Source organism: Scyliorhinus canicula, chromosome 12, assembly GCF_902713615.1.
Source record: "Scyliorhinus canicula chromosome 12, sScyCan1.1, whole genome shotgun sequence".
Taxonomy (NCBI): Eukaryota; Metazoa; Chordata; class Chondrichthyes; order Carcharhiniformes; family Scyliorhinidae; genus Scyliorhinus; species Scyliorhinus canicula.
In genome coordinates, this window is record NC_052157.1 from 4,557,294 (window position 1) to 4,573,008 (window position 15,715).

At 50.2% G+C, this 15,715-nt stretch overlaps 1 protein-coding gene across 1 annotated transcript in view; it reads left to right on the forward strand.

The window, feature by feature from the left end:
* Positions 1-4,044: 4,044 nt before the first annotated feature.
* The window catches only part of ctsh (cathepsin H), a 38,239-nt gene continuing 26,568 nt past the window's right edge, over positions 4,045-15,715 (forward strand). The window contains exons 1-4 of the mRNA XM_038813714.1: positions 4,045-4,367; positions 7,665-7,696; positions 9,144-9,249; positions 14,446-14,516. Coding sequence (XP_038669642.1) covers positions 4,289-4,367; positions 7,665-7,696; positions 9,144-9,249; positions 14,446-14,516 — 288 coding nt within the window. The 5' untranslated portion in view covers positions 4,045-4,288. The remainder of the gene's footprint in view (positions 4,368-7,664; positions 7,697-9,143; positions 9,250-14,445; positions 14,517-15,715) is intronic.

Sequence of the window (15,715 nt, forward strand, 5' to 3'; positions counted from 1 at the left end):
AATCATGGGGCCGGTAACCTCAGCGCTATTGTTGCCAGCTGGCTGGGGTTGGCTGAGCAAGTGCAGTTTAAGTGCTGTTCGACCTTGTTAGCGGGGGCTGGTGAGCGCGGTGCCGGTGAATCAGCTGGAGAGCCGTTATTTACAGTGAGAAGCCCCTGAGGCCTCGTTAAATGGACCAATTAACGTTGAATGAATTTCCGGCCTCGCTGGGCGGAGCACTGGGAAGTTTGCAGTAATTCCCGCTCGCTACCACACTTAGAAATGTTTCTGGAGAATTACACCCTATGTATATGTGGTAAACACCACTGGTAGCGCACTACGTGTATTACAGTACTGCCATTGTCCTACGGTTAATACAGTAAATCCCAGCCTGCTGGCTCCTCCCAGCCTGCTGGCTCCTCCCAACCTGCTGGCTCCTCCCCCAGCCTGCTGGCTCCTCCCCCAGCATGCTGGCTCCTCCCCCAGCCTGCTGGCTCCTCCCAGCCTGCTGGCTCCTCCCAGCCTGCTGCCTCCTCCCAGCTTGCATGCTCCTCCCAGCGGGCGGTGTATAACAGTGTACCCTCTCCTGTGCTGCTTCCATTCTGGCTCCAGCTGCAGGAGGCTCAACATCCAGTGCGATAAAACCTCAATAGTTTCACCGTTTCGTCTCGTGGTCATTGATGGTACATCAATTTATTGCACTAGAATTTGGGAGATGAACGTCTTGATCAAGTCTGATCGCCTGGAGCTGAACCCTCACGCAGCCGACGCCACAGCCACCTTGGAGCACTGGCTAACCTGCTTTGAAGGATACCTCGGAGCAGCCACAGAAACCCTCTCAGACTCGCAGAAGCTCCAGATCCTCTACTCACAGGCGAGCCCATGAGTTTCCCCCTCATTCGGGAGCGTCCTAATTCGGGTACACGCTAATGGGCTTCACTCGACCTTACAGAGACTGTACAGCTCGATAACTCCCTCCCTGGCCTCCCACAATCTAGAGTCCTACACCTCCGACCGCGCGTCACCCTCGTGGGCGTCATGGGCACCACCACCTTCTGACCCGGGTATGCCGTAAGCCTGCGCCACGCGGCAGCCAAACAACTCCGGAGGCCCCAAATGCTATTTCTGTGGCCAGATCAAGCACCCCAGACAACGCTGCCCAGCGCGGAGCGCGACCTGCAACGGGTGTGGCAAGAAGGGCCACTTTGTCTCCGTTTGCCAGGCCCGATCAGTCGCTGCCGCTTCCAGGCCCAGCATCGCTACACCCCCCACGTGCGATCCACGCCATCTTCACCGCCGCCCCCACGTGCGGCCCGTGGGCGCCACCATCTTGGATGTCGTCCACCATGTCCGCCCTGTGGGCGCCGCCATCTTCGGCGCCATCTTGGACCGCGCCTCAGGACCCCTGCTTGCCTGGCCGTTCGCAGCCCGCCGTTACCTCCGCCACCGCCGACCAGCCCAACACCTCCCAACATCTTCCGCAGCTCACCTCCATCAGCCTCGATCAGTCTTGGCCCCGCAACCAAGCGACCGCTACGACGACGGGAAAGATCAACAGGCACGAGACGACCTGCCTCTTCAACTCCGGGAGCACAGAGAATTTCATCCACCCTGCTACGGTAAGGCTCTGCTCCCTCCCGGTACTCCCCGTCACCCAGAAAACCTCCCCAGCCTCCGGATCCCATTCAGTACAGATCCGGGGGTACTGCATCGCGACCTTCTCCGTACAGGGCGTAGGGTACAGTAACTTCAGACTCTACGTCCTCCCCCACCTCTCGCTGCCCTGTTACTAGGTCTCGATTTTCAGTGCCACCTCCACAGCCTTACTCTGAAGTCCGGCGGACCCCTGACCCCTCTCACCATCTGTGGCCTCACGACCCTTAAGGTCAATCCGCCCTCACTTTTCGCAAACCTCACCCCGGAATGTAAGCTCGTCGCCACGAGGAGCAGACGGTACAGTGCACGGGACAGGACCTTTATCAGGTCAGAAGTCCAACGGCTTCTGCGGGAGGGGGTGTCATTGAGGCCAGTAACAGCCCCTGGAGAGCTCAAATGGTGGTAGTTAAGGCTGGGGAGAAACACCGGATGGTCATCGACTACAGTCAGACCACCAATCGGTACACGCAGCTCAATGCGTACCCCCTCCCACGCATATCTGACATGGTCAATTAGATTGCGCAGTTCCCCACCCGCCCGGAGGACCGCCAATACACTGCATTCGAACCAGATAGCCGCCTCTATCACTTCCTCAGAGTTCCCTTCGGAGTCACCAATGGGGTCTTGGTCTTCCAACGAGCGATGGACCAAATGGTTGACCAGTACGGGCTGCGGGCCACGTTCCCGTACCTAGATAATGTCACCATCTGCGGTCAGGACCAGCAGGACCATGACTCAAATCTGTAGAAATTCATCCATACCGCCAAACTCTTTAACCTCACCTACAATAAGGAGAAATACGTGTTCCGCACCAACCGCTTAGCCATCCTTGGCTACATTGTGGAAAATGGAGTCCTAGGGCCCAACCCCGACCGCATGCGCCCCCTCCTGGAACTCCCTCTCCCCCACTGTCCCAAGGCCCTGATATGATGCCTGGGGTTCTTCTCATATTACGCCCAGTGGGTCCCTAATTATGTGGACAAGGCCTGACCACTCATCAAGTCCACAGTTTTTCCTCTGATGGCTGAGGCCCGCCAGGCCTTCAACCGCATCAAGGCGGACATCGCCAAAGTCACAATGCACGCTGTCGACGAGACGCTGCCCTTCCTAGTCGAGAGCGTTGCATCAGACGTGGCTCTGGCCTCCACCACTAAGTAGATTAGAGATGATGATTAGATCAGCCACGATCTTATCAAATGGAGAAGCAGGCCCAAGGGGCAAGGTGACCCACTCCTGCTCCATATTCATATGTTCATACGTATCACAAACAAACTTTGAAAGAAAATTAAAAATGAAGTTATAAAAATCTGGCGACTGATCACCGTGGAGAAATGTAACAACGTTCCATTCGTTTTTCAGCGCCAGGTCCGTTATTCAGCGGTGGTTGGTACTCAGATCACCTGTTAAAACCCCAGTTAATAATAATAATCGCTTATTGTCACAAGTAGGCTTCAATGAAGTTACTGTGAGAAGCCCCTAGTCACCACATTCCGGCGCCTGTTTGGGGAGGCCGGTAAGGGAATTGAACCATGCTGCTGGCCTTGTTCTGCATTACAAGCCAGCTGTTTAGCCCACTGTGCTAAACCTGAGTTCAGCCTCCGTGAACAAGACTTAACTTTTTGTGGTACTTTGACGATGGGGGAAACAGAAAAGGGGAAGTTCTTATCTTGTGTCCATCGTCAGTTGGAAGATTAATTGCATCTTCTAATGTTTTCAGTTCTCCTCTTACCATTATTTTGCTTTTGCAACATTTCCAGTGAAAAAGAGCATGTCTTTTTTCACATTTTATACTTTAAAGGTGATCCATTTTCTTCCATCAAAATGTTCGCATAAATCCTCCACCAATCACCTTGCCTCAATTGTCCTCTTGTCTCCTTTTGGATTTAGAGTGTGGTTGTGTAATCGCACGAGGGAGGTATGTCGATGGGCTGTGATGAAGTGGGGGGAGTGGGGGGGAGGCTAGCGTGGAAGGTTGGGCAGAAGGGCCTGTTTCTGTGCTGTAAATTCTCTGAGTGCGATCGTACAGTCCCTTCCACCGGCCAGATCCTCTCGTCCCAGCGAAGTCAACGGACCTTCGCGCTGACCCTTGTACTTGGGTTTAAAGAAGAATGCACAAGTCAGCACAGGAACAGGCCCTTCGGCCCTCCAAGCCTGTACCGGAATTGGATCCTGGATCACAATAAACTTGCCGGCACTTTCATTCTGTATTTGCTGTGTTTATATCACACACTTCTGCCCAACTATGTTCCCTGTCACAGGTGATATACACTATTACCTTGTAAAGCAGCCAGGATTATTTTGCAGTAATGTGTCTTTTACGCCACATGGTGGCACCCAGACGGGTTGGGGGCACAGGGCAAGGGGCACATACCGCAGTACGCTTTGCAAACTAGTGAAGTTTCTTAACACAGCACACCACAAGGATTGCACACTTCTCCATTTACTGTGCTGATTTCATTTCCTCCTCCCCCTCTTGTCACCAATGCTCCAGAAAAGAGGCTGTTACTAAGCTTCTGCACACCCAACCCTCTGCCCAGTTTCACATTTGATTCTGATTTAGCGGCTGCCTGGTTGTTGGAGGAAGTAGAAGTGCTTGGCTGTACAGGAAAAGGGAAATTCCAGCCTGTGCTTTGTTCAAAGGGCTGGCTGCAAAATGGGGCTGTTAAAGGTGCTCATCTCAATCTTCGTACTTTCGCACACTGTGTGCAGCCTGCCAGAGTTTTCTTTCAAAGGTAAGCAGGTATTTTATTTGAACAAGACGGGACACTGATATCTGTTTGTTTCATTCAACCTCGGGGGAGCTGGTTACATCTGTGCAACAGGGGGGATTTTGATCAACAGAGCTGTTACGGTCAGCTGGTTGGGAGGACAAGATTGAGCAGTAACTTTCACAAAGTGGATTTGATAAATACTTGAAAAGCAAACATTTTCAGGGCTCTGAGGAAGGAGATGGGGGAGTGGGACTAATTGGATAGTTCTTCCACACAATCAGCTCAGGCAGGAGGGCCGAAATGACTTCCTTCTGTGTGTGCTCTCCCATTATTTGATTTTAAAAATCAGACACTGTTGCAACCGTGCAGACACCTAGCTTGGATCCAAGGTTGCAAAACACGGAGAATTTGCGTAAGTCTCAATGGCCCCCACCGTTTCTTCCCCTTCTGAAAATGCTGGCTGTGATTGAGGTAAGTTCCACCAGCGCCAGCTAGTCACCAATTCCTGCACCTAGGCTGTGAATCCAGAGTTTCCATCACACTGGATCTCCTGCCACCTGTGTACACACACACACACCATTTTTCCATGTTGTTTCTGGTAATAATACAAAACGATGGACTGCGATTGTTGCAATTCTTTTAAAACAATAAACTCGGAGTGCCCAATTCAAAGGCAATTTAGCCTGGCCAATCCACCTACCCTGCACATCTTTGGGCTGTGGAGGTGAGACCCACGCAGGCACGGGGAGAATGTGCAAACTCCACACGGGCAGCGACCCGGGGCCAGGATGGAACCTGGGACCTCGTGCCGTGATGCAGCAGTGCTAACCACTGCGCCACCGTGCCACCCTCGGAATTGTTGGGAGTTCAAGTGGTGGCTGAACCTCAGTAAGTGCCTTTGCATCAGAGGTCATGGGTTCAAAGTTCATCCCAGAAACCTGAGCAGATAATTGAGGCTGACAGTTCCAGTGAAGCGCTGAGAAGCTGCCTCAAGACGTGCCAACTTTTGGATAAGATGTTAAATCAAAGTTCCATCTGCCCTCTTGGGTAAATCATCCCTTGACACTATTTTGAAGAAGAGCAGGAGTTCTCCTTGATGTTCTGTCCAATGTTGAACCATCTACCAATATTAATTTAAAAATTGATTTGGTTATGAATAATAATCTTTATTATTGTCACAAGTAGGCTGACATTCACGCTGCAATGAAGTTACTGTGAAAAGCCCCTAGTCGCCACATTCCGGCGCCTGTTCGGGTACACAGAGGGAGAATTCAGAATGTCCAATTCACCTAACAAGCACGTCTTTCGGGATTTGTGGGAGGAAACCGGAGGAAACCCACGCAGACACGGGGAGAACGTGCAGACTCCGCACAGACGGTGACCCAAGCTGGGAATCGAACACGGGTCCCTGGCGCTGTGAAGCAACAGTGCTAACCACTGTGCTACCGTGCCCCCCACATTATCACATTGCAGTTTGAGATCTTGCAAATTAGTGTCTCGTTTCTTACATTATAGCAGTGAAAGTAATTCATTGGCTGTGACACATTTTGGGTTGTCCTGATGTTGTTAAGGCACTGTTTAAATGCAAGTTCTCTCTCTCTCGCTTGTGCCCACTTTGCTCCCAAAAACCAGGAATAAACAATTTCCTTCCCCACCCTAATTATCTTTCACACATTTTGCCCCTTTCTATGACTGTTACACATGCTCGGAAATGTGGTTACGTTTTTTTTTCACAGGGCAGCACGGTGGCGCAGTGGGTTAGCCCCGCTGCCTCACGGCGCTGAGGTCCCAGGTTCAATCCCGGCTCTGGGTCACTGTCCGTGTGGAGTTTGCACATTCTCCCAGTGTCTGCGTGGGTTTCGCCCCCACAACCCAAAAAGATGTGCAGGGTAGGTGGATTGGCCATGCTAAATTGCCCCTTAATTGGAAAAATTTATTGGGTACTCTAAATTTATATAAAAAAGAAAAAAAATGTTTTTTTTTCACCCACACTGATAGTCTGATGTGGGAAAATTTGCATCAGCATGGTCGGCTCGGGCTTGCAGGGCCGAAGGGCCCATTCCTGTGCTGTACTTTTCTTTGTCCTTTGATCTCTCATGGTTCCACCACTCTCCCCATCCTAACACTCAACTGGCTGACCTCAGACCTCAGTGCACGACTCTCCTTTTGATATTTCTCTCTGACCTTGCTGGGGGCTCTTTGACCTTCACTCTCTGTCTTCCTGTTGCAATACAGCAGAGGCCTGAAACTATGAGGTTGCAGGAACATAGTGGGGAGTAACAAGCAGAGTGTCATGGAGATCAGTGCTGCAGCCTCAATTATCATCTTGCTTTGAATGTATGGCTGCTAAATGTGCTGGTGACACAAAGAGTAGGTAGGAAAGTAAGTTGAGAAGAAGACATAAGGAGTCTCAAAGGAATCTGGATAGGTTAAGCGAATGGACAGATGGAGTATAATCTGGGAAAATGGGAACTTGCTAGTGGCAGAATGAACAGGAAAGCAGAATATTATTTAAACGGAGAGAGATTTCAGAACTCAGTGGTACAGAGAAGGTCCACATGACAGATATCTGGGATGAAGGGATTTTCTTATGAGGAAAGGTTGGGGCTGCATCCAGTGCAGTTCAGAAGAGGTGATCTTATTGAAACGTATCAGATTCTGAGGGGACTTGACAGGGTGAAAGAATGTTTCCCTTTGTGGAAGAGGAGTTTAAAAATTGAAGTGTCTCCCATTTAGGAGGGAGAAGAGGAGAAATGTTTCAGTCATTAGTCTGAGGAATTCTCTCGGCTGCAGAATGGTGGAGGGTCATTGAATATTTTTAAGGCTGAGTTAGGTGGAATTTTGGGTGGCAAGGAGGTCAAAGGGCATTGGAGGTAGTCAGAACAGTAGAGGCCTCAACCAGGTCAGCCATGATATTAACAAAAGGCGGAGCTGGCTCAAGGGGCAAAATGGCTTAATCTTGCTCCTAATTCATCTGTTCATACATTAGTAAAAGTCAATATTGAAGCCCTCGACTGACCCTATCACTTAGGGCGGTTCACATCTGTGGCAGCAATGGGAGGCTACAGCCTACAGTTAAGATGCCATGGCGAGGCAGGACAAAATTGGATTGTGTTGTTACAACCTTTATAATCTAATAATCTCCTGCCACGATCTACTGGGAGATCCATAACATGAATGGTTACCAATTGGGACAGTATTGATTGGAAGAATATTGATTGGGATGAGGCAGTATTAATTGGAACAACTACAGGACAAGAGAGGAGAAAACGGTAAAAATGTGTTCACCGAGGATAATTGTCTTGTTTATTTTTTCAGAAATAAGTTTTTTCAAGGAATGGATGATCAAGGTAAATATTTCTTTCCTTTTTTTTTTGGCCTTTTTTTTCCTATTCGAATGACTTGTGTCTCCCTCGCTTTCAGACATGTTCAATCTCATTGCACTAGGGCACTCCTTCTATCTGATAATTTACTAACTCTCGTCCGGGACTCCAAGACTTGAAATCATAGCCCTTTGTTCTGAAATAATTGAGGTGGTTCCAGGGGGCAGGTAGATGTGACACATCCCATGGCTTTATTGCAAGGACAGGGGGGGGTCCTCCCAGTCACCTGGCCAATCCTCCCCCACTCCACCCCCCCCGGACACCCCCAAAAAAAATGACCAAAAAAAACAGATCATTGCTATTTCAAGGATCTTCAGTGCACAAAATATTTGACATATATTGGCGACAAAACCAGCCATTGAACCGCAAACATACCCATGTGTGTTAAGTTGGACCTCAGAGGTACCCAAGAAGATCTATCGGTATTAGATAAACTTTCCACTGAGTCAATAACCCAGGACAGCAGTTTCATTGAATTGACAAAAGAACCGGAGGGAAGTGAGAATTGTTCTTCCGCAGCAGGATGTTGTGAACTGGAATGTGTTGCCTGAAAAGGCAGAGGGAGCAAATGCAAGTGTAACTTTAAAAAGTGAATTGAAGGGCAATAATTACAGGACTATGGGGAAAGAGCATGGGATGAGACTGATGGGACATTTCTTTCGAAGAGCCGACACAGGGATGGTGACCCAACAGTCCTCCTGTGCTGTAACATTCCAAGCTCTGGAGTTCCCTCCCTAACCCTCTCCACCTCACTACCTCTCAATCCTCCTTTAAGATGCTCCTTTAAACTTGTGTTATTGTAGCCTTGGGTTATAGATGTGTTAGTCGTGCGTCAGGACTTGCAGGCAATTGTGGAGTCAAGGCTGTTGGTAAACTCTTATCTTTTATTGAACATTATGCTACCTTTGTACAATACAAACTCGGCCCAAGGTTCTCCATAGAACTATCTCTCTCCATGCCCTGTGTCATGTGACCTTGAGTTATGATGATGCGGACTATGGCCAATCGGCCAACAGGATCTTCCGGTCGCGCCGAAGGTGACTCCAGGGCGGGGACAGGCCAGCCAGAAAATTGCCATTGATTTCAGCAGGACAGAAAGATCCCGTCAGTGGCCAATGACAAGCTGCCTCCGCCAGGGGAAAACCCACCACTGGGGCGGCGGGGGGGGGGGGGGGGGGGGGGGGGAGCTGCTGGCCGATATATTTACATATGTAACATTAAACCTTTATGCTACAAAACTGCCTTTGTGACGAAGCGGTTGATCATGTGTCTTCATATCTCCAGATTTTATTTGCTAACCTCTCCCGCGAAGCACCTTGGGACAGTTCTCACGACGTTGAAAGTCAGATGTAAATGCACAATGTTGTTGTTGATTCCAAGCGATAATTTACTTATTTCCATTCTTTGCAAACAGCACAACAAAAACTATACCCCAGAAGAGTATGAGCACAGGCTCCAGACCTTTATCCAGAAAAAAAGAAAGATTGAAGCTCACAACAGTGCTGGACATTCTTTTCAAAGTAAGTTTCACTCAAATAGTGTTCCAGCTGCTTTCTGGCGTTTCCTCCTGTAGATTCCCCAAAAGCTTATTGAGGCTTCAGATCCATAGATTTTTTATTAGGTATGGGTTCCGGGACCAAGGGTTATGCATGGAGTTCAGATACAGGTCAGTCATGATCTAATTGAGTGGTGAAGCAGGCTTGAGGGATAGAGTGGCCCCTTCCTGTTTCGATGTTTGCAAATGACCTGGAGAAAGCAAGTTTAAATAGAGAGAAACGGTAAACACAAAGGTTGAGATGTCAGGGAAAATAGGAACAGGAGGCAACAATTTAGCCTTTCAAGCAGGTGTAGTCAGTGAAGGAGATCGTGGCTGGGGCGGCACGGTGGTGCAATGGTTAGCGCTGCTGCCTCACGGCGCCGAGGTCCCAGGTTCGATCCCAGCCCTGGTTCACTGTCCGTGTGGAGTTTGCACATTCTCCCCGTGTTTGCGTGGGTCTCACCCCCACAACCCAAAGATGTGCAGGGTGGGTGGATTGGCCACATTAAATTGCCCCTTAATTGGAAAAATGAATTGGATACTCAAAATTTAAAAAATAAGAGATCGTGGCTTATCTGCGATCTAACTCCGTGGGGACGATCTACCGGCCCATGGAGTTAGAGGGGCGGGCCCTGGATGTGACTGGTGTGGCCCAGGACAGGGCGGTCACCAACGCCCGAACAAGACCGCGACGTGGCTGGTAAATGCCTCCCCACAGCCAGGCACCTTGCGAGATTTACCCGGACCTCGCGAGGCAGCACGATCATGACCCTGCCCACAATGGGCATGGGCAAGCCGCGTGTCTCAGTAGAGTAGGTTTTAAACCTACTAAGGTGAATTCGCCCGGGATCTACCGGCCTCTCGGCATCTAACGGCCTCCCCAGGCAGTCCCCAGCTGAATTGAGGACCAGCAGAACGGCACCCGGTGAGGGGGAGGTCTCCCGGGCCATCGGAGGCCCCTGGGTGGTGAAGGAGAATGCAGGGTGGCCCCTTGACCCTCGCCCTGGAATACGGGCACGTTGGCACTGCCATCTTGGTGGTTTCCCCCCATCCCCGGCTCCCATTAGAACACCGCAGAGGGGAGCTCCGAGGACCACCACTGTATCCGCGGCACAGCGGGGGGGCACCTAGTCACCGGACTCCATACCCTGTAGCCCAGACACCCGCACATCACGTTACCTGGACAGGACGCTAGACCCTTCCCCTTCACATACCCACCCTCTGGTCACTGAAATATCCCCGGTTGAGCAGCCCCAGAGCCCGAGACTCATTGCCCGGGAGTGAAGATGGCCACTCACCTCCTCGGGTCCCCACGGCAGCCCTTCCGCCAGCTTCACGTTTTTAAGAAGATGTACTAATCAGCGCCCGCCTGACCATTTGCTGGGGAGGTGGTTAGATCACGGGAGCCCGTTAGGTAGGCAGTCATTCCCGTTAATTGTATGGAGATGGCCTTAGTGGTGATTATTGGTTTCTTGCCACGCTCAGCCATGCCTGTCACCGACTGAGCCACGCCTTGGACACCTCCATTCATGCTGCCGACACCATGCAGCAGGTTCTCCACTGCGGTCGCCACCCTAGCCGTGTTGCCCTCTGTGCCATGCATTGCTGCCACTATCTCCTGCGCCCGTAGCCTCTGAGACTCCTGCAATCGGCCGTGGGCCTGCTGGAATGTCGCCGACATCCCAATATCACGGCTCTAACCCCATGTCTACACCAGCTCCGGTTAAACCGGGTCCAGAGGATCAGCATTTGACGAGGACCCAGCTGGGTCCTGGGGTCCATCAGATCTCCGACTGCTGTCTCGCCCGCCCCCACCTGATGTACATTGACAGGTGTGTGGTGCTCACCAGAATGTGCCCCAGAAGCCTGACCACTTCTGTCACCGTAAGAAGTCTTACAACACCAGGTTAAAGTCCAACAGGTTTGATTCAAACACAAGCTTTCGGAGCGCAGCTCCTTCCTCAGGTGAATGGCGAGGTATCCTCGCCATTCACCTGAGGAAGGAGCTGCGCTCCGAAAGCTCGTGTTTGAATCAAACCTGTTGGACTTTAACCTGGTGTTGTAAGACTTCTTACTGTGCTCACCCCAGTCCAACGCCGGCATCTCCACATCACTTATGTCACCCACCAAGGTGAGTATCTCTGCTGGTGAAGGGTAGGGCTCTGCCACGAATGCGGTGGTCTCCTCGGACATCCCCTCTGTGTTCTCATGGGAGGTGGGAGCAGGGGGAAACTGTGGGGTGCCCACCATGGGCCGGCACTGTGTGATGAGGATCCCGCAGGAGAATGGACATGTGGTCAGTGGGAGGGATAGCTCATTCTGCATGGCATTAAGAACTCACCTTTGTCAGGTCATCTGGGTGGGGCCCTGTGGAATTTCACCTCAACTCCGTAGGCCAACCTCTATGACCATGACAGATCGGCCCTCCTGAACTCCAGGACCCATTCCTCGTAGGGTGTGAGGACTCTGATATCTGTCATCCCACCGCCCAGACACAGGGAGCACAGAGGGGGCATCGTGAGCCGCACGCTTCGTTCATCGTGGGGTGGAGGGAGTGGGGAGGACATGATGAGTATGGGGTTGGGGGGGGGGGGGGGGAAGTAGGGGGGATGAGGAGTAGGGGGGATGAGGAGTAGGGGGGATTGGGAGTAGGGGGGAATTGGGTGGAGTGGGGGCAATGGGGAGTTTGGGGGAGATGGGGAGCTTGGGGGAGGGGAGGCGTGGGTGGCACTGCTGCACATGGGTGGGCCAGGGCAGTTCATAGAATTTACAGTGCAGAAGGAGGCCATTCGGCCCACCGAGTCTGCACCGGCTCTTGGAAAGAGCACCCTACCCAAGGTCCACACCTCCACCCTATCCCCATAACCCAGTAACCCCACCCAACACTAAGGGAATTTTGGACACTAAGGGCAATTTATCATGGCCAATCCACCTAACCTGCACATCTTTGGACTGTGGGAGGAAACCGGAGCACCCGGAGGAAACCCACGCAGACACGGGGAGGTTGTGCAGACTCCGCACAGACAGTGACCCAAGCCGGGAATCGAACCTGGGACCCTGGAGCTGTGAAGCAATTGTGCTATCCACAATGCTACCGTGCTGTCCCCAATGCAGGGAATGGAGCTGGGCGGGGATGTGCCAGGTGCATGCTCGGGGAGGGGGGGGGGTGTGTCGGGGTTGCGTGCAGGGCTAATACTAACCCATCCGTGCGGCCTAGTGGAGGTCATTGATTTTCTTACGGCACTGGGTGCCGGTCCTCCTGGTGATGTCCCCGATGGCCGCTGCCACTTCCTCCCAGGCTGCACCGGCTGCCCTGTGGCTGACCCTCAGGGGGACGGGGAGGACATCCCGTCTGGTGTTGACCACGTCCAGTAAATCTCCCCAGGTCAGGATCCCGGAATCATGGGACTTGTCTCCTCGGTGGTATGGCTGCGAGCTGCGGAGGGTTTGCTCTGCAGGATCTCTCCCTTGTTAGCGGGGAGCGGGCGAGTGTGGTGCCAGCGAATCAGCCAGCGTGACAGTCAGTTGTGAACCCCGTGTGGCCTCTAAGTGGACCAATGTTTTATAGCGGTGACGGCCTTGCCGGGTCGAGTGTCGGGGAGCTCACGGCAGTTCCGACTCACTATCACACTTACAAATGTTTCCATTAAATCACACCCCATGTATCTGGCCTTGCCCCATGTCCTTTAATTCCTTTGGTAAACAAAAGTCCATCTACCTCAGATTTTGTTTACAATGGACATTGCATCACCTGTTTGTGAACGGGAGATCCAAACTTCGAGACCCCTTTTGTAGTGTTTCCGAATTTTGCTCTGATTTTTAGATGCCGTTCCCAGTCCTAGATTCCCCAACCAGTAAAAAGGGTTTCTCCCAGCAGACCTGAAGTAAATTATCTAATTATATTTATTTAGTAAGAAGTCTTACACCAAGGAGCCTTCGCCTGAGGAAGGAGCAGTGCTCCGAAAGCTAGTGATTTGAAACACACCTGTTGGACTTTAACCTGGTGCTGTAAGACTTCTTACTGTGCTCACCCCAGTCCAATGCCAGCATCTCCACACTATATTTATTCAAGCATTTGTAGTGATCGCATTTCATAGATTTCATAGATTTTACAGTGCAGAAGGAGGCCATTCGGCCCATCGAGTCTGCACCGGCTCTTGGAATGAGCACCCTACCCAAGGCCCATACCTCCACCCTATCCCCATAACCCAGTAACCCCACCCAACACTAAGGGCAATTTGGACCCTGAGGGCAATTTAGCCTGGCCAATTCACCTAACCTGCACATCTTTGGACTGTGGGAGGAAACCGGAGCACCCGGAGGAAACCCATGCACACACGGGGAGTACGTGCAGACTCCGCCCAGGCAGTGACCCAAGCCGGGATTCGAACCTGGGACCCTGGAGCTGTGAAGCATTTGTGCTAACCACTATGCTACCGTGCTGCCCCAATTTCTGTTCAATTGACACTGGAACACAGGGGAATTTCACAGCCCTGTGACATATTTGTCGTGGAAATCATAATAAAGAGAAATTCCTCGAGGTTCGATTTAAGGAAATTTATTTACACAAATATATTTGCGGAGAGAGAGTGTTCCAGCTGCAAAAGCCAGTGCATTGCACTCTGAGATTCGATTGAAGACAGCATGTTTTATAGTCTGAAATCACAGTTTGAAGTAAACAGCCATGCTTATATTAAATAGACCTTGGAAAGTACGTAAACTGAAATACGTAGTACGTAAGTTCTTGTCCTTGGCTAAAAACAAATCGAGTACACATTTTGTTGTCTTTCGGAGGACAATGTGTTTTCATAATCAGGCCACGACCAGAGTATTTCAGCATTTTCGCTAAAAAGCTGTGGTAACTATAGTCAACCATTTCCCACCATGCTTCGAAATTGGCAACTCATTAATTTCCCTTCCACAATGTGCATCAACAATATCTGATCTGGTATCTTAAGTGACTCGATGTGAAATTTTGTTTTATAATGCTCCTCTCAAGTGCCTCGCAGTGTTTCATTACATTAAAAGCACAGGTAAACAAATTTGCAATATGGGTGTTGTGAACATTGGGGGTTGACAGTACCCTAAAATATAAAAGGGACAGTGCAGTGAAGCACAATTACCCAGAGAGGTATTTCAAGAATCTAATTTATTATTTTTGTTCATTCGCTCTACACAGTGGGACTCAATCAGTTTTCTGATTTGACCTTCAGTGAATTTAAGTCGCTGTACTTGCTGCAGAAACCACAGGTAACAGCCTCTCTCAGCTGGCCTTCGGCCCGAGTGTATGCTATCTCCCCTCGCTTTGTGCTGGACCTTCTGTGTATTATGCTTGACCTCTGCACTCCTCGCCTATAGTTTTCCATTCACCTCTGTTGCCAAAAGTACAAGGTCGAGGTTGATTATGCGCAGATCCCCAAAGGTAAAAAAGGCAGAACAAATAAGGAAGGCAGAGAGGGAAGGGAACACCCAATGGGGCTTGGCTTTGCCCTGTATGTGGTGATCTCTGTATATCAATATACATGATCAACGTATGTAAAAGTAGTACAGTCAATTCAACACTAGATGTCTCAATATCAGATGGTATATAAAGGACTTCCTGCTGTTTCTGGGAGAGTGTGCTTCAGGAGAGTAAACAGACAAGACATAGAATAACTAGAGAGAGAGAAGTTTTTTCATTATTACGTTGTATAGTTAGTTCATTACCTTTACTGTATTTTATTTATTTTGCTAGTTGAGTATTAAGTAAAAAGGACTCACAAATATTATTTATATTACTCAATAAATTTGTTCATCTTTACAAAGAAGACTATTGTTCATTTCATCAACTCGGCTGGTTCAAAGAGGAATATATTATATTACACAAGGTAATATAACGCTGTATACACCTTATTCCCAGCTCCTTGTGTATCCATGTTGAGTTCTATCTCAGTGCCCGTGATGTCATTTTGATGGACTTGGCAAGCAACCAATCCACTCCACTACAAACCCAATGCTAAGCAGACCCTCGATGCAGATTGGTGCTATTTGTCCTGAAATGCTCTGCTGGGTGACTCTCTGTGTGTTTGGTTTCAGCTTTTATTTGGAGCTGCAGAGCTGAGCAGAATCCTTTTGAATCTCTCTCCCAGAAGCGGGAATTCTCTCTCAAATCTTAGCTAGAATTCCCTTCAGGTACACCGAGCAATTAATGAGTACGCAAAGCCTGAAGATAGAGCTGGGGCGGGGAACTTTCCAGGTTCCTATTCCATTAAAGGTACTAGACTAATCAAAGGTCTCACAAGACCTACTGCTCTAATAACCTGTTTAACTGAGACAAGCGGTTGGTGAGTCTGCTGAAGCTGACCACATATCAGATCAGAAACCGAGCAGTCCTGAAATGCATCTTCCAAGGGTAAGGCTCAGCCCAACACACGTTAAAGTGTGTCCCTGGAGGGGATCCCACAGCCTGA